Source organism: Vespa crabro, chromosome 13 (genome assembly GCF_910589235.1).
Source record: "Vespa crabro chromosome 13, iyVesCrab1.2, whole genome shotgun sequence".
NCBI lineage: Eukaryota > Metazoa > Arthropoda > Insecta > Hymenoptera > Vespidae > Vespa > Vespa crabro.
In genome coordinates, this window is record NC_060967.1 from 3,831,882 (window position 1) to 3,851,117 (window position 19,236).

The window sequence follows — 19,236 nt, forward strand, 5'->3', positions numbered from 1 at the left end:
GTAAATACAAATTTGTATTTTCTTTTTACTGTTGATGTTCTTTGAAAAATAACTTTCAATGATAATCCTTTCACCATTTCTTCCTTCGTTTTCTATATATCATGCTTTTGAGAATGCGAGTACTCTCTCCACGTGCACATATAGAAATAATAGGAAACCGAAGTAACATTACTTCCTCTTGCATGACTCTGATTGTTTAATTTTTTTATCCCCTTCGAAGTAATTACGTTCGTAAGAAATAATTATAACAGCAATAAGAAAGAAAAGCATTAAAGTTTTAAAATCGAAATGATGTTCGAAAATCCTTACAATGCTCGATGGTGGACGAGGTCAAAAGTATAGTAAAAAGGATACACGATTTGCTACTTAAAATATTGCTGACGCGTTGCTTAACGAATTCATTTCATTCCTGGTTGACTGTCTTTTAAAACTACCAAAATATCTATAAGTTTCATGCGTTACTATTAACGATTTCCAATAAATATTTCTAATTACGTAATGCTCTTGTGACCATATCTTTTATTTGTCATTTTGACATATAAAAAAGATTTTTCATTCCAGTTTATTATAGTTCTTTTAATATCTTTCATCATTATTCATTAGGAAGTTACGAAGTGGTGAAAAAAACGAAAAGAAAATTGTTAAAAAGATTTTTTAAAAAATTACGAATATATACGAAAAGAAGGAAGAAATTCGTCCGAGCGTTCGATCCTTTCGAAAGATCGAGCGAATGTACAGAACGGGTCGTCGAACTTGCTCGTTCGCTCACTCGTACACAGGACATCGAAAAAAGGAAGGTTACAAAAAGGAGAGAAGATGGAGACGAGATTGGCGAACGTAAGCCAGTCGGAAAGAGAGTGCTTTCTTCGTGAACCGACGATGGTGAAGGTCTCCGTATATAAGCATCTAACCGCACTGCAATTGTCAGTGTGCTTCCTGTGTGATAGTAATACAGATCACCCTCTACATTTCTCTAATCGACGTGCAAGATGCTTTTACTCGTAAGTTTCTACGCCGGGATCTATCATTCCTTCGGATTCATCGATCAACCGCTGCGAATAGGCGTTACTTATCATGGAGATACAATCGTGCTTTTTGTCTTTTCCTTTTTTGATTTTGGATATATGACTATATCTGTTTCTTGATCGACGGAAGTCATCAGTTTGTTTTAATAATTATTATTTTTCTTTCGTTTCAATAGATCATTTTTTATTTGTTTTTTTTCTGTTTTTTGAACGGATGAAATTTCAGTCTAAATAATATTTACGATCGGTAAAAAACGATTAAGTTTTCCAAGTTCTTTTCTAACGTAAGAAAATAATTAGAAATTTTCAATTTCGTGTTCAAGTTAAAATTTCACCACCAATTTATTCAACATTATCTCAACAATAAGATCTTTTGCAGTTTTTAGTTACCATCGCTGTAATAGGAGCGAAGGCTTCACATTTTTCATCGTACGAAGGTCATCATGGTTTCTCTAGTCATCCAAAGCTCATCTCACAATCGGTCCAACTCAATGAAGTACCCACGAAAATTATTAAGGTCACTAAAACTGTAGCTATCAAGGTTCCCGTCCCGTATCCAGTTAAGGTAAACCCTATTTTATTGAAAGCAACCAGTTATAATAAACGAGTTCATGTTTCTTAGAAAATATCATTACAAAAACTCTTTAACATTTAAGAAAAACTTTTACGATAGTTGCTTCCTCTAATTGGTAAAAAGGATACTTACTTACTGACACCCTTAAAGAGACAAGATCAAGAAAGTAGTGAAAAGTGAAATGTGATCTTGAAACGTGAAACTTTTATACTCGCAATATAATCCATTACATTGATATTAATTAACAAGTCTCTGCAAGGATATCACAATAAAAATAATAATAGTAATAATAATAGTAATAATAAAAGAAATAATAAACAGTCACCATTTCTGACATTGGCTAGCTTAGTCATACAATAGCGTTTTTAATCTTATTTTGTTTATAAAAATTGTTCTCCAAATCGATAGGTTTGAATCGGATTTAATTTGCCGATTCTTTCTCTCAATCAGGTACCCCATCATATACCGGTTCCAGTGCCTGTGAACCATCCTGTGGCTGTTCCGGTACCGCAGATAGTGAAAGTTCCTGAACACGTGCCAGTAGAGGTAGAAAAGCCGGTTCCAGTTGAGGTCCATCAACAAGTGCCGGTAGTGGTCTCGAAGCCGGTACCTCTGCCACAACCAGTACCTGTACCACATCCAGTAACTGTTCCAAAGCCAGTATTTTATCCTGTACCACATCCAATACCTTATCAACAATCGGAAGGACATTCTGGTGGATATTCAACTGGATATTCTGGAGGAGAGGGAGATCATATCGGTCATGAGTCTAAATATACTACTTATACCGTTCAATCACCAGGACATTACGAGCAAGAACATTTTCAACCTTCGCAATCAGATCTATCATCGGAACATCATTAATCATAATCATATTTTCCTTTAGACCTCGGCAAGGAATTTCTTTATTTTTTTTTTATAGAAAAAAATTTTAATCACTTAGGAGAGATTATTATGTTCATTAAAATATCGTTATGATAACGATGATCTACACGTTAGATCAAATTATCGTTTTGATTTAGAACGTCAAGTTCTGTTTTTGTATATAGTTACGATGTAGTTAATTTCTTCACATATGTGTGTTAAGTTTTTGTTTTTCTTTATATTATTACTTTTTATTTGCTTTTTCTGTTCTGTTTTCCTTTCTTTTTTTTTCTTTCCTTTCGTTTTTTTCTTCTTTCTTTCTTTTTTGTTATACTTCTTTTATATAGATTATTATTTTTTAATAAAACTTTGTCTAATCAAACGTTCCTTTTTCTTCTCTTATGACTTTAATCATATCTCTAGATATATTTATTACAAAAAAATAATACTTTGTTTTCAAATGAACCGTCAATGAACCGTAGAAAAATTTCCTGTCTTTGCGAAAAAATTGAGACCACCTATCGGTAGACCGGTTAGATCGAGAAAATCTTACGTTTGCTTTATACGACCGTCTCGCTTTTGACGGGCATACGACTTTTTTTCGTTTCAATATATTGCACACGTTTTCTCGAGTAGAGTCGAATTACTCTGCTCATGGAAGGAAGTAAGATCAATTTACCAAGGATCGAGAGTATTCTGTTAAATTTAAACTAGAAAGTAACGTTTCTAGTATTTCATGCTTTCCTTCATTTCTCTCTTACCGCAAACATTATTTTACTATCCTTTCTTTTTTTTTTTTAATGTTTTTCTGATTTTTTTTATAACATGAATCTTGTAACAATTCATATATACAATTATATATCTCGGATTAATATAATTCATTACTGACAAATACAATTTATAAACATTTATAAACAGAAATAAATTATAAACATTTAGATTCCACAAATGTTCTATAAGCTCTCAGAAACAATATAAGACCGTAAAAGTTTATAACAAATATCTAATTATTAAAAAATAAATAATTAAAATACATGGAATCTATTTGGTATATATATATATAGATATATATATGCCTATCCAATAATCGACGACCATGTTGTCACAAAAATGTTCGATTTGTAATAGTATAACATGAGAGTAGTGGAGGTCGTCGAATAAAAGGCGCGATAATATCGTTTAGTTGGTGCAATGCTAGATGGTGCCAGGGGTATTAAAAGAATATATTTTTTAATAGTTTAGTATCGGTAGTCTCGCTAGATCGCACCAGGAGTATAAAGAAAATATATTTTTTAATAGTTTATACCGATAGAGCTAGATGGTTCTAGGAGTATTAAGAATGTGGGTTTTTCGTAAATAACCCACTATGTAGAAAGAAACTTTACACATCAAGCAATAATTGTGTAATATATAATAAATAAATATATTTATTTAACTTTGTCAGATACACAGCAGTTTAATCAGATTATCACTTTCAACAACTACGGCTGTGGTTTCAAGAAGAATCAAAGAAAGAATGAATCTTTCCTTTTTTGTTCCCAATGTCTTTTGACGTCTCTTTTGTTTTCGGCGTTTTTGTTGTCTCTCATTTTGTTTGGTTGATTTCTATGTGTGCATTTGGTTGTGCCGAGCGTTTAGTTATATGCTTGGCGGAAGAGACGTAACAATTACAACGAGATCGCCACAAGAACAACTTTTACGATACATATAAATATATTTTAATACATTGAAGAATTACATACCACATTGAAGAATACAATAAAATCTAAAGAATTTGTTAACTATATCATTAAATATTCTTTATGAACCTTAATAGTCTTATATTAAAGCAGGGAGTTTACGGAATTGTTCTATGAAGATATCCAGTCGATTTACACTCATGTTGAATATTATGCAATAAGTATTATTAATGATTAATATATACTTGTATAGATAATTTTCATAATAATTAAATGTCTAATTTTATAATTATCATGTATACAATGTATTTTTGTATTATACTAAATTATTGAAAACGAACTTTCTTTATATCTCTGGTTCCATCTAGTGTTGGAAAGAGATATTGAATTATCATACCGATGTTCTCTTGATACTCTTCGTGCCATCTAGTATGGGAAATAGATATTGAATTATCATACTAATGTTCTTTGAATACCTTTTGCGCTATCTAGCGTGCGGATTGGTACTATAAAATGGACATATTAATACTTCTTGTGCCATCTAACGCCGGATAATTAAATGAACAATATTATTGCGCCTTTTATTCGACGACCTCCACTATTGTCATGTTATCCTATTACAAATCGAGCATTTTTGCGACAATATCGCAATGGATTTTAGAAGATATATATATATATATATATATATATATATATATATATATATATAGATCTAAATTTATTTCTGGCAGTGAAAGAAATTATAGTTTTATAGTTTTATAGTTTTGTAAATATAGAATAATATTATTAAAATAAAATTTGTGCTGAATTACCCGCATATTCAATGCTGTTAAAAAAGAACACTTTGTCTAAGTAAATTTAATTCTACAATTCTAATTTATTTAAAAAAAAAGAATCGGCTCTTTCCTGTTTTATCCATGGAATCATCCTACGTATATCTTATAATCACCGAATCGTACGATCGATCTAGAACTAACATGCTTCGATGCATTTTGAACATAATTATGATTGAATAATTGTTTATGTCTACTTTAATAAATAAACAACATCGACTTTAATAAATCGATACATATTAAGAGGCTTCAAGTATATTAATACTCTTTTTAGGTATCAATGTTTTGCACATAATAATACATTTTTTTAAAATTATGAAGCAATATGTATACTGTATAAAGTAGACGATAAAAGAAATTTGATAGATGGCACATTTCATCCAATATAATCTGTTAATTATACGCTTAGATTTTTAACATTATTAAGTAAAATGAGTGCCTAATCTTCATTGTATTTTTCTTAATGCAAAAAGAGGATGAATAAATGAAATTCATTCGTTTCTTTTTTCTTGACGGGAGAAATTGTACACATCTTACGTGTCATATCGCCATCAATGAATCTTATCACATGGAAATTTTTTGCTGTCTCCCTTTACTGCCCTTTCTTTTCGTTTTAACGAGTATCTCGCTCAAATTCATGTAATCATTTTTTTACGAGAATCAACTACAGCCATCGAATTTCGCTTTCGATCGTTATATTCGCATGCATTGCTTCGATCCACTTTTAGTATCAACTCGGCATATAATGAGCTCCAATTTTCCACGTAATCATACTTATTATTTCTTTTTGCAAGGACAGACAGAGAGAAAGAAGAACAAAATGTAGGTATACCAAAAAATAAGTACTATATAATATAATGTATTTAAATTATGCAGAACTCTCAATACGAGATTTCTACTTTGAGATTCTTAAAGTAAGAAAATGAAGAAATCCAATATAGCTATCTTTTTTTTCTTCTTTTTTATCCTTTGAAGTATATCCATCTTTGGAGTACCATTATGATTTCTTTTTTCGAGGACATAATAACATTTATGAACAAATGTTTTCTGTTTTCTGAAGGTTCTTGTTGTCATCGTCAGCCATTTACCAAGAAGATTGACCACCATAAGAAAGGTCAGAGGAAACGTAGACTCCATAAGGCTGAGCTACCTTCACTACGTATGGGGCTGGCACTGGAACCTTGACCGGGACGCTTACTGGAACTGGAACAGGACGGTCAACTGGGACAGGAACATGTTTCGTTACTTCAACCGGATAAGGTTTGGGTACTTGTACCGGGTATGGTCTGTCTACTGGTACTGCATACGGCACCTGAAAATTTAATTCAAAATATCAATCGAAAATCTTTTCCTATTCTCAATCAAGTTTTTGCTTTTTCTTTTTTATAACATCGACGTTGCTATTTTGTAATCAACGTCCTTGCAACTTAGGAGTTACTTGTTGACGTCTAAGATCAACTAGAGCGTGATTATTAATACGAGGTCTTCTATTTTCTACGGCATCGCCTTTCAATGATCGATTTTATCTTGATTACTTTCAATCACATATTCGATGTGTATGTTTTTTTCTTTATTAATTCGTTCAAACAGATTGATTAGAAAAATATCTTGGTTGGATCAACAAAGCGTTTGATATTTCTTTTTTTTTTTGATATCTAAATTCGAATAACTTTTACGATAAAAGTATCAGATATTTTTCTTTTTGTTCTAATGAAATTACCTTGACTGGAATTGGGACATGTTTCTCAACAGTTACAGGGACCGGATGAGGTACTGGGACTGCAACTTCTTTTGTAACGACCGTAGAGACCCCATGGGTGATGTCAATCGATGGGTATTGAGCAGAATACGAACTGATGCCGACCGTAGGGTAATGAGCAGCCGAGTACGTGTTGAGTCCGCCGTATCCTAAACCGTATCCATATCCGACGAGTCCCCGTTTATCTTTCTTCGTCCCTTTCGTTGACGTCTTTTCGGCTACAGCCAATGCCACGAGGGCGAAAAGTATAAACATCTGGAATTTGAATATTATACACACTTAGATTTATTTATCTATGTACTCACAAAACTATAATGTACATATAATTTGTAACGAGTTATAAATTCTAGTCGCATATTAAATTTTTTTATAAGATTTTGATGATATCGTTTTGTTCTATACACTTATATACGGTAAACCATTTCATTTGTGGTATATACGGGAGAGAGAGAGAGAGAGAGAGAGAGAGAGAGAGAAAAAGTAGTGAAATAGTTAAACATATCGAGTTTTCTCTAAAGTTTCTACAATCATGCATTAAAAAATTTTCAAAGAATGTATACGTTCCATGAATTCCTAACTAAGTTTCCTATTGTCTCTTTCTTTCTCTCTCTCCTTTTCTCATTGGTATATTGTATTCAAATGAACTATCACAAAAGTAGAATCTAATTAATTACCTTTGCGTTCATGTTGAGAATTCGTACTCGGTTGGTTCGATTTATTTTCGACTGATGATTTCGACCGAGAAGATTCTCGCTTTTATACGTGAAACTGACGAACCCTCGAAAAAGCGAAAGACGTTGATGGTCACAGTGACGGTGGTGGTGGTGCTGGCGATGGTGGATTACCGAAATAAAGAAAAAAGAAACCGGCCGTGTATGTCAAGTAGAGAGAAGAAACCAATTTCTTTTAAAAGTTCTCTTCCTATCTCTCTCTCTCTCTCTTTCTTACGCAACTATTTTTTCTTTCTCTTCTTGTCTTTCAGAAAAAAAAAAGAATTTTGTACCGAATCGATTATATTCTTCTTTCTCACGAAAAATTATTATTCCGAAAAGAATTAGGTATAATAAAAAAGATCAGATTTGTACATATCTGACAGATCAAAATAAATAAGTCAAGTAGTATTTTTTGAAAATAATCGTACATAAATGAATATTTGTCATTCATTCTTGAATTAAATTACTATTCGAACATCTTGTGTTTCATCAAATCTTTTGAATATTTAATTTTGATTTTCGAATATATCGGACATTTCTTTCGTAGTCCCTTTCATTTCGTAATTACATTTCTCTCCCCCCTCTCTCTCACTTCCTTATTATATCTTTGTACCTTGGCGAAATTCAGAGCCCTACCATTACCAAAATTGGTTCGAGCCTTTTTAAATTTCTTTCGCTAATTGGCCAGCTGGCCCGAAATGAAGAAAAAATAATTAAAAGATCGATCTAGATATCGACTTATCAATCATTCGTCTTTTTCCCTTAATTAACATTGTTTTTAAACGACAAAACTATTCCTACTGTTTTTATCTTCTTTTTATTAAGAAATAATAAAAAAGATCGAAGAGACAAATATAAATTTTGTTTGTATTATTTAATGAATTACTTGTCACATTTAAAAAATGAGTTGCAGACGATACCCTAAACATATTTTAATCTGTTCTCACGTTCTCATCGATTACGTCAGTACTAAATATTTATAGTTGGTGTTTGTCACTACGTCCGGGATATCTTTTCGAAAGATCATTTTTATTTTATTATCATTATTATTCTTTTTTTTTTTTACCGAGAACTGTATTATAGATTCTAGATTAACATATGTAAATCGATGTAAAATTTTGTTTCTTCATAAACTTATCGCCCATTTCGTAAATCCTTTTTTCAAGAAGAATTTCACGAGCCAACATCTTCTTTGTCTTTCTTTGTTTCTTGATTTTTCAACTCGTCCAAGACAAAGATTTATATCATGCACAATACTTTTTTTTTAGATTACTTTTATGAACTCTATAGAATCATAGACGCTTGAATCATAATTTATAATTAATATAACTTAATAAATAATTCTTTAAATTATAAACGTTTCAAACGTATTCGTCAAATTTAAAAATATACCATAAGTTTGCGCAATTTTAATGGACGTATTGAATCTTTTTGAGTATTGTCCTGCTTGCAATAGTAACTTCCATTGTTATGAAAATTGATATAATTTCGTGACTTTTTTTCGAGAAAGTCGACGTATTGTGAAAGAGAATAAAAGAATTGGCGAACGGAAGAGAGAGAGACAGAGAGAAAGAGGGAGAGAAGAGGAGGGAGAGAGAAAGAAGGAGAGAGAGAGAAAAAGAGAGAGAAGGAGAGAGAGAGAGAGAAAGAGAGAGAGAGAGAGAAGCATATGATTTCTTTAGAAAAACATTTACAAAATCAATTTTTTATTTCATGAAATTTAAGTACTAGGGTAAGTAAGAGAGAGAAGGGGGAGCGGAAGGATGTTTTTTTTTGGTTTGCGCTCGTCAAGATGTTTTGCGATGTTTGGATGTTAGGCAAGGAGTTTAGAAATATAGGATAGACGAAGATAGAAAAGAAGGAAAAAATTTCATCTAGTAATGACCATAACCGCCCTTAAGAAGAACGGGGACCGTTTCTTTGACGACGACAGGTTGTGGAACCGCGACTGGAACTGGCTGAGCTACTGGGACTGGTACTGGCTGAGCGACTGGTACCTGTAAATAAATTATAAAGGAGATTTATAATTAATTTATTCATACGTGTTAATAACATATCAATTAGTATTCTAATGTTTATATATTTTATTGCTCGTATAGTATAGCCCTATTTCTATAATTTTCTGTATACTTAAAAGATTAAAAAATTTTGTATATACATAAGAGATAACTGCAATATTTATTAATTAATATAAACAGATTCAACAGCCAGAGATTGGCATAGCTTTTTATTAATAATTATTACGTTAATATTTGTCAAGATTATTAGAGCTTACCTTGACTGGATAAGGTGCAGGTACAGGTACTGGTACCTTAACAGGGACAGAGACAGGATAAGGCCTGTCAACTGGAACCGTTACGGTCTTGGTCTGAACAACTGGGTAAGGTCTGTCAACAGGAACAGCAACTGGCACTGGTTGCGGGACAGGAACTGGCACCTAAAATCATCAAATAATATTCGACAATTTTTCTTGCTGTTTATTAATAAATTTGACACAAATCTCGCTGAGATTTGACAAAATATCAAAGACTCACCTTCACTGGATAGGGTCTGTCAACAGCAACTGGATATGGCTTTGGTACTTCAACCGGAACGGTAGCAATTGCAACGGAGGCACCAGCTTCGTACCCATGACCACCCCCATAACCACCCCCATAACCTCCTCCATATCCCAATCCAAGACCCAATAGTCCACGTTTTTTAATTGCCTTTTCTTCTACATTTTCTTCTGCTTTCTCACTGGCATATGCCACGGAAATCAGCATCAAGCAAATCTAGAAACACACGAGTATCTCTTTTTGTCTCTCTATAATTCAGATATATATCGTTGCTGGTTAATATCTTTTTTCTGCACAATAATTCTAACCTACCAAGGCTTTCATGTTGATCGACTGTGTACCAAGTCTCGTTTGCTAAATTAAATCGGTTTCTGTCGTATACGAAGAAAACCACCCTTTATATAGGGAATCGACTTTCATTTCACACGTACACCCCTCCAATAGGAAGCCAATGGCCGTGCGTTAAACCATCGCCACACCTACCTCACGCCTCTATTTACCTACCATAGAATCCATATACCTATTACATATTATAATACATAATACGTACGTTAGAGATACCTTGGTTGTATAACTAAATAAACGTGTATTGCTTTAGATGATGTGTATTACGCATATACACATGTGCCTGTGTATATTATGTTTACTTGTACTATCGATTCTTATGGGCACATATGACTATTTTGCATAGCTAAGTCAACGTTCAGCCATTTTATGCATATACGTGAACGAGCTAAGTACCGATCGGTCGATTTTTTTTTAATCGTAAATCTATTGATTTTCTTTTCTCGATCGCATCTACGTCTTCCCATTCTCTTTTTTCCATTTCTTTTCCTTTACCTTTTATTTGTTTATTTGTGTTAAATGTAAAAATGGTAGATATGAAATTAATTTTCTTTTTATCGCTAATTGATAAAAAATATCGTGCTGTAAGAGTAAATTAGTTATCTTGGATAAAAGTACATCGATTATGTTGGCCGAGTATGTGCAACTGTCATTTTCTGTATCATTGTTTACAAATATACTGTGAAATTACTACTACTACTATTTGAAAATGTTTTCATTTTTTTGATTGATTAGCTAAAAATAAGACTAATAAATTATTAATTTTGAAGAGCGATTTTAAGCTCATACATGACATTTTCCGTTCTTTTCCTGTTTTTTTTCAACTAAACTTTCAACGAATGAGGGTTTATAGCAAATATTAATTGATTACGATTATGTTTTATGTTTTATTACAAATAATATCGATCAAAAAAGAAACAAAAGAAATTTGATTTCGTCGACAAATAACGATGCGAATTTGTGCGAATATATTTATTTCGTTTAATTCGTCGAATCGGACTCTTCGAGAAATAAGTTAATCATTAATCGTGTCTAAAAGTAATTTATTTTACTATTACTATTCGATTTAAAACGTATTAGAATATCAGAAAAAACCGGTTGATCTTTAAATTTGAAAAGTATAGAAGGATCAACAAATTTGAATTGTCACTTCTTATCAAATAATAAGTTTTCTTTAAAGTTCATTATATCGATTGTTATGATAATACGTTTTATCTCTCAAGTATAGTAATCGCATAGGATAATTAAGTAAAAAAAAAAAAAGAGAATTCGTTATCAAAAAGTTAGAAAGCGTGATATAATTCGAAGTTTGTGATCAAGTTAGGTTCTTTAATGTGAAAACTGGACACGTTTGATTATCGGTTATGATCTTTGCATTCCTCGAAATTAACGTCTCTCTCTTTCTCGTCTCTACGCGTCGAGATGCAGATTTTAAGAAACTATTCGGACTAAACCGACTTGTTTGTTTTTTGCCTTACTTTTTTTTCTTTTTATAGGGGTAGTGAAAGAAGGAAGAAAACAATCGATGATATACAGTCGGATAAATTTAGACGCGTTTGAACGTCAAGATAGAAAGTCATACTCGTGTCTCGATCGTAAAAGAAGACGAAGAACGAGACTGACTTACTAAAGCGATACGCTCACGCTAGTAAGTGGGAGACTTAGAAAGATAAGAGTTTCTACGTCAACCGATACGAATGTATAATACATAGATTCTGTAACGTTATTCATGTTTGACGTAATTCTATTCTAAAGAATAAAATTTGTGCTTAGAAATAAGAGAGAAAGAAAAAGAAAGGATAATTGTTTTTTGATATTTTATTAATTATATTATGATTATATAGGATTTTCTTTTCTGATTCTATTATTTTAACAAAAATCTTTTCGATAGATTTAATGGTTCATTGGCTTCGAACAAACGTTTAAATGTAGTTCGACAGATCGGACACGAAATCTGCGGTTGAATTAGTAAGCCATATCTCTAGACCCGGACAGGCCTAGTTTAAAAGCTTCTCCGTTCTCGGTAGAACAAACGTTAACTAGCGTGCGAAATGTAATTATCAACGATGTGTAAGAGTCTGTTAGTCGCGTGTGTTTGTCAATTTCTTATGGAGTATCGAGCACGCAATGATACAACGACGATGATCGATTTCGCAAGACGTTCCTACTATACATCTGATTTATTTCGAGATTACATATATTTCACCTTTTCTATGATAAGATTAATACAATTATTTGCTCATATCTATGTAGATTTTCTGATGTAAGAGTTAAGATCATTTTCAATCTTTTCAGAGTTCTGGAAGTAAACAACTTATTTATTCAGTTGAACGTTAATTACTATTCGATTCGCTCGAGAAATCTTTCGAAATGAACTTAAAGATTTCTTGGAAACAATCGATTATTTTTCTAAATCATCTCTTTTCGATCGGATATCGATTATTTCAATATGAAATAGTAATTATGCACATACGTACATACGTACGTACATATATAGATCGAATTGCATAAACGATATTTCGATCTAACACCGGAAATGGTCGAGGGAGGTGTGTCGCAGTCTTAGCTCGCTACTTTGCTTGCACCATTCACGACAACTTTGAATCTTGTCCGATATATACATATATACTAGATCCGTTTTCATGGAGAGAATGCTCCATTATATAGATAAATACGGCGAACCGTATCGGCTAACTTTTATCTGGTCACGCACGTGTGAATTTCTGGCGAATTCATGGTGAGAACGTTACACTCTTTTACATTACCTACCCTTTTTTATTAGTATTATCTTATAATGATTTTTAATCAAAAATCAAAATTTTTAATGTAGGTATAATGTAGAAAATACAAAAATTATATTAATTATTAGATGTATTATATACGAATTGTGTGAAAATAATTTATCAAATTATAATCTTGTATAGTATTTCACATAAAATAAATAAACTGAAAAGGTTAATTAATCAAAAGTGTAAATGTAGATAAGATACAAACATGAGATAAACTAATCGATAGAAAGTTGATCATTTTCTACTGATTAATCGAGTATGTATTTGCATTTAGCATGAAAGCTTGCGATGGGTATTTTGTTCCTTTCATTTCTTTCTTTTTTTTTTTTAATAAACGAACGAACCACGATCACAAATACATATATCATAATGCCTTGCTACCTTGCATACTTCTTCCTCACTACTATCCAGTAGATATTAATTATTTATTAATCGCATATGCAAGATTGCTCAATATTTTTCCATCTGAACAACTACGTTCAAAAGAAAGAACAACTCGTAAAAATATTTCGCTAACGATGTCATAATCCTTATAAGTTTTAAGCCTATCGATCGATCTAACGATCGATTTCCAGTCTATCGACTTGGAATTATAAAGAAGGAAATACTTGACTCACTAGTTAATCTCGATAAACTCGATAACGAAAGATATTTAATACGAAAAAGAAAGAACAAAATTTCAAATATCCTACAAAGATATCAAATTACCATCGATATTCTTAATCGACTTCCGTTACTTCGATCATTGTGGGTTCAAACAACCACAAAAGGTATATCGAACTTCCGACCGAGTCGAGTAAAAATATATTCTCTTGTCAATATTATATTCATAAATTATGTAACGTTTTGCATCGCGAAAAAAGAAAGTTTTATCTTTCGATAAATATTTTTAATATTTATATTTCTTATTATTTTTATAAACGAGTTTATTAAAATGAAAAAATGCGATACGATATTATTTATATTTTTATAAAATAATTACTTTGATTAAATAGAATGGTATGATATCAACGATATTCAAAATTATCAATTCGATGAATTACTTCGATGTATTGATACAAGTGTCAGATAAAACGAAAATAATAGAAATAAACGAACAAATTAATGTCCGAATGTTGAATTCTATCGTCAATTCTGTCTATCTGAGATCCGTTTTACGTAAGACTACGTGCGAACGTGTTCAATTTGGATCAACTTGAATTTAGTGGAAAACGAGCCATCTTAAAAGCCTTATCTCCTTCCTCTTTCTTTCTCTTTTGGAGATTGGACAACTTGATGATGTAACGATTTATTGCATTCCTTGCAAGGACTTTGCTGGGCCGAATGTATTCTTTTGTCAGCTTCGAACGTCAGCGATGTAAATGAATTTTTCCATGGATCAAATATTAAATGATAGCATTCTTAACCCTTTGAATATATAATGCATAATCGACAGATATGTCTAATATGTAGAGGCCTGATTTATTCAAATGTAACTCTTTAGATCATGAATATCATGCAATTTTTAAATGCAGTTTAAACGCAATTTCAATCATTTATTACATATTGCACCCCGTATATTATATTTATAATTAATCATTGTCTATATTTCGTATATATTATTCCGTATATAATGAAAAACATTTTTAATTTAATTATTTATAAAAAGCCTAAATTAACTCGTAAAATATTTTCCAGCCGATGTTGAGTCAGAGTCCGAAGGAATTGAAAAATTCAGAAGAACTGGTTCTAACGGTGACGGGACTTCGCTCGGTTCCGATGGTGAAAGTAACAAAAAGAGAAACCAAAAAAAAGAAAAACAGAAAAAAGAAAAAAATCGATTCTTCAATATTTACTCCCGTTAGTGAGTTAAGTGCGTAGGTATTAATTGTTTATCTATATATGTGATTTTCGTCACGAAAGAGATCATTTGCCACGTGATCATTACTCGAGATACGTCCAAGAGAATTTTTGATTTATTACATATTTGACCTCACTAAACAAGTCAGTTGTTTTATGGATCATACTTATGTGGTATGTGAGTTTACTTTCCTTCGTTAAGTGCACTTACAGAATCAAATTAAATATTATATAAACAATGTTATAATAATATTATTTATAATAATTGTTAATTTTAAATATTATATAATGCAAATTTTATTACAAGAAAAATATTAGATGAATTTTTAAATTGAAAAATTCGAATAAAAACAATTATCCTCCCAATGCAAGTTTGCAAGTATAATAAATGATAAAAAAATTAAAATATTATTTCGTTATTTTTATTGTTTGTCTTTTTTTATTTAATTGCACATATTATTTATATATTTTATTTGAATAAATATATTTATATATTTTATTTGGATAAATATATTTATTAAACAATTTATTTCTATTTTACTTTCACGTTAAAGCGAGAAAGAGATGTCGGCAGGTGTGACGTAACGACAAAACCATAAGGTAGTTCGTAAATCAAGAAATCGACGTGAATAAATCGATCTATGGATCTACTGTAGGTCTGAATTACCTCTGGTAGGCTTTTATCAAAGTCTATCGTTTTCTAATGTGAAACCTGTTAAACGACGGTCTCGTTGACCGTCTATGGGGTCAACTTTGCGGAACAATAGCAAGGTTAACGGCAAACGTGTTTTGTATGAGTTTATCTGAATCGCGACCATGACAGAGAACTTCTTTACGATAAATTATAGACGTCTATGATATTTTAAGATTCTCGAATTTTGCCGGAGGCTTGTTTCTCGATTAAGATATATTTTCTTTCTCCTTCGCTCACCTTTTTTTCTTTTTCTTTTTTAACGCTTCAGGCTATAGATCTCATTTGGCTGGACGAAATGTTATTGGTTTTACAATCTAGGGGAAAAAAATGAAAATCTAGTCCGAAGAATCTTAAGAAAAAATTGGGTAATTGGTTCATTATTTTAATTCACCTTAGGAACTTTTAGGAACATTCATTGATGAATGCCATTGATGACACATTACCACAAAAAAAAATTAATAATTAAAAATCTTCGATTTTCCATAGATCTTACGTGGATAATTAGAGATTAATTAATATTTTACTCATTGAGATAACGTGAAAGACAACAAAAGCAAACGTAATGTAACTACGGTTACTCGAGTATGTTTTTTTTTTAAATCTTGGATTAAATTCGAGAGTTATAAAGTGTTTAGAATTCGTAGAATCGATCTGATGAAATCTCTTGTAATGTTTCTAACAGCGTTAGAGTTTCGAATAAATTAATACTCGTAGATTTCGATTTACGAAAGTTAAATGGTCACGTTGCAAAGACTATGTTTATTGCGTCATTGTTTGAAAAATAAATGATCATTATTTTCAAACACACACACGGATAAGTAGTTAATAAAAAATAATTAGATACTCTAGAGCAATAAATTATAGCGATTTCATCTTTAATTACGCGATTTTGGAGGATTCAAATCCGTCGAGAAATTTAATATTAATTAATTACACTAATTATGATAATTTTAATTTCGTATGATTTCTCAATAGCGGATATGTATATAGGTACCTATATAAAAAATAGTACGACATATTACTAACGAAAAAAATATTCGTGTCTATCCAAGGACTCGTTCCTCCTACGGGAAATTGCACTAGTAATCAGTCCAGATTTTTTTCCCCGTTTGCAAGGTTGTCGTTTTTATGAGGAAAACACTCCATCCCTATTAGTCGATAATTTAGTGTACTATGGATATATCCTATCCCAGAGCCATAGGGGAAAGAGAAAACTATAATCAAAGATTAATTTGACCGTGAAAAAAAGATAAAACGATACTTATTAGAGAGTACGTTAAAGTGCATCGATAGGATCGACATTGCAAGTGTTGCATAGTCTCTGCTTTAAACGTTGATTAACGAACGTGATAATTCGTATCAGTTACGTAACGATTATAATGCTGGTAGTTCCATAGCCTGCAACAGATGTAATAAATAATGCTAGGTTGTTAACGCATTGACTTCTATAACAATCTTGCATAAATCTAAAATTTTCAATAACGATGATAAAGAGAAGAAAGAGAAGAAAAAGAAGAACGAGCAGAAGAAGGAGAAGGAGAAAGAGAAGAAAGAGGAGAAGGAGAAGAAAAAGAATTAGATCGGACATTTAAAAAATGAAACATTGACTTTTCATTTGATCCAATTCATTAAATCGACGTATTTGTTTATTTAAAAAATTTATTAGCTCGTTCAGTTATAGAAGACATTGTTTCTGATTTTTACGCTTCTCCCATTTTTTTGCTTTTAATCGAATCCGTATTTATTGTTAGAATCGTTCCGTTCCAATTCGTTGCACTCCACTTTATCGCGGCGTCCCTTTACTTTCCATTCTCTCATGTTAGTAAGATTCTAATACGATAGTAATCAATATCACGAGAAGACAAGAGAGTTTAATCGAGGAGTTGCTGAATTCTAAACAATTTATGAACGACGAAATAATTCAACAAGGCACACATTCGATAACAGGAAATACATTTTACCCGGTAGTAATCTATAGATATATCTATAGGTAAGTTTAGTATATAACCTCTCGTTAGGATAATGATAATAATCGTTAAGTTGTTGCATTAAAACTGGTATATGACGAATTAAAAGTCATGCCATTTTAATATTAGCTCAATGCGATGGAAGGTTCTACGCAATTACGCTCGATAAACTTTAATAAATTCAAACTTACTACGCCTTATTTTACTGTTAAATTTTTTTAAATTCCATCTATGACGTCATTAATATCAATTAATGTCGAATTTAAACAAAGAAAAAATTTATACATTCGCGTTTTTAATTCTTTTTCGATCGATTTTTATATATTCTAATTGGAAGAAAAAAGATATCTATACTTCGATTATCAGCATAAATAGATCATATTTATCTACAAAAGAATCCAACGCTAATCATCATTGATCCAATAATAAACACGTTCATTCAGATACGATCCTCTTTTATTCTAGTTTACCTTGTATTCTCTAATACTAATCCTATTTCTCTGTCTTTTACGATTGTCCCAGATAAAACCTAACGATACGCAATACAGCTTCTTGTAAATAATGAGTACGACATAAGAGCAAGTTTCCCAAGCTCAAGCATTCTATTAATTCGATTTCGATCGTTCGAAAGGTGAGTCTAGATCTCACGGTTACTCCTCCATCGCTCTAATATCGCTGGAAGTCGTGTAGATTTTCACTATGTTCGTTAATCGATCTAAAAGTGAGGGTAAAGATCGATAGAGAGGGGATCTGGTGGAATTCGAAGGGCGAGTTGATCGAAAGGGAAATCAACTTACAAAGTCCTCTCTCTCTTTTACGATATCGTGACATCTCATAAAATATAAAAAAAAATAATGTTGGAATACCTATTGGAATACCTATGTTGACTATAGATATATATACAAACACATTTGCACTAATTTGTATATATTTTTTATGTTTTTTTCCAACCAATTTCAATGTGTTTAACATCGAAAGTCGATTTCTCATGTTGTCATCTCGAAGGAAATATTCGAAGGGAAGGTGTTTAATGTTCGAGATGTAAGTATATGTCTGTGTATATATGCATTCCTTGCATACGCATTCTTCGTTTTCTGATACATACGTAATATGTAATGTGTGTCGTTATTCGTTAGAATCGTGCGTGTTACAGAAACTAGGTCGTTTCGCTCTAGAAGTAACCAATCGGTTTACGTTATCGATTGATGCACTTTCCACTTTTCCTTTTATATCTATAATAATAAATATATTTTTTATATATCGTTCATAAATTAATTTTCCGTAGAAAATCTTCAACGATTCAGCGTTTTATAAGTATTGATCGATCTAGATTCTTATATTTTCTTTCTCTTTTTGATAGTACTCTGATGATTGATTGGGATGACATACTATATGATAAGATCATGATTGAAATATAGGTATTCCATGAATCCTATAATCGAGCAAAACCGTTTATTTCGCTCTTGGTCGATCGATCAATCTACCGTTCCTTGGCGAAAGCGGAAGAGAAATGAATTTTCATTGGCATGCTTGGCGTTCGATCGATAAAACGACGCCATAACCGGTATTTCGTGTGTATCAAGTACTTGGACTATCA

General features: G+C 31.7%; 3 protein-coding genes across 3 annotated transcripts; 1 reads left to right on the forward strand and 2 right to left on the reverse strand.

Annotated features, from left to right (window-relative positions):
* Nucleotides 1-950: 950 nt before the first annotated feature.
* On the forward strand, nucleotides 951-2,463 carry LOC124428801 (zinc finger protein 512B-like). Its single transcript, XM_046973305.1, has 3 exons — nucleotides 951-1,001; nucleotides 1,405-1,590; nucleotides 2,050-2,463. Exons 1-3 carry the CDS (start codon nucleotides 990-992, stop codon nucleotides 2,461-2,463), a joined length of 612 nt encoding a protein of 203 aa, XP_046829261.1. The 5' UTR covers nucleotides 951-989.
* A 3,355-nt stretch (nucleotides 2,464-5,818) lies between these two features.
* LOC124428688 (cyclin-dependent kinase inhibitor 1C-like) lies at nucleotides 5,819-9,071 on the reverse strand. The gene is made up of 3 exons (XM_046973035.1): nucleotides 7,409-9,071; nucleotides 6,696-6,989; nucleotides 5,819-6,287 (listed from the first exon to the last, which is right to left on the reverse strand). The coding sequence occupies exons 1-3, from the start codon at nucleotides 7,418-7,420 to the stop codon at nucleotides 6,060-6,062; spliced, it is 534 nt and encodes a 177-aa protein (XP_046828991.1). The 5' UTR covers nucleotides 7,421-9,071; the 3' UTR covers nucleotides 5,819-6,059.
* Nucleotides 9,072-9,120: 49 nt separating this feature from the next.
* Nucleotides 9,121-10,471, reverse strand: LOC124428687 (zinc finger protein 512B-like). The gene is made up of 4 exons (XM_046973034.1): nucleotides 10,318-10,471; nucleotides 9,982-10,221; nucleotides 9,723-9,884; nucleotides 9,121-9,444 (listed from the first exon to the last, which is right to left on the reverse strand). The coding sequence occupies exons 1-4, from the start codon at nucleotides 10,327-10,329 to the stop codon at nucleotides 9,322-9,324; spliced, it is 537 nt and encodes a 178-aa protein (XP_046828990.1). The 5' UTR covers nucleotides 10,330-10,471; the 3' UTR covers nucleotides 9,121-9,321.
* Between the last annotated feature and the right edge of the window lie 8,765 nt (nucleotides 10,472-19,236).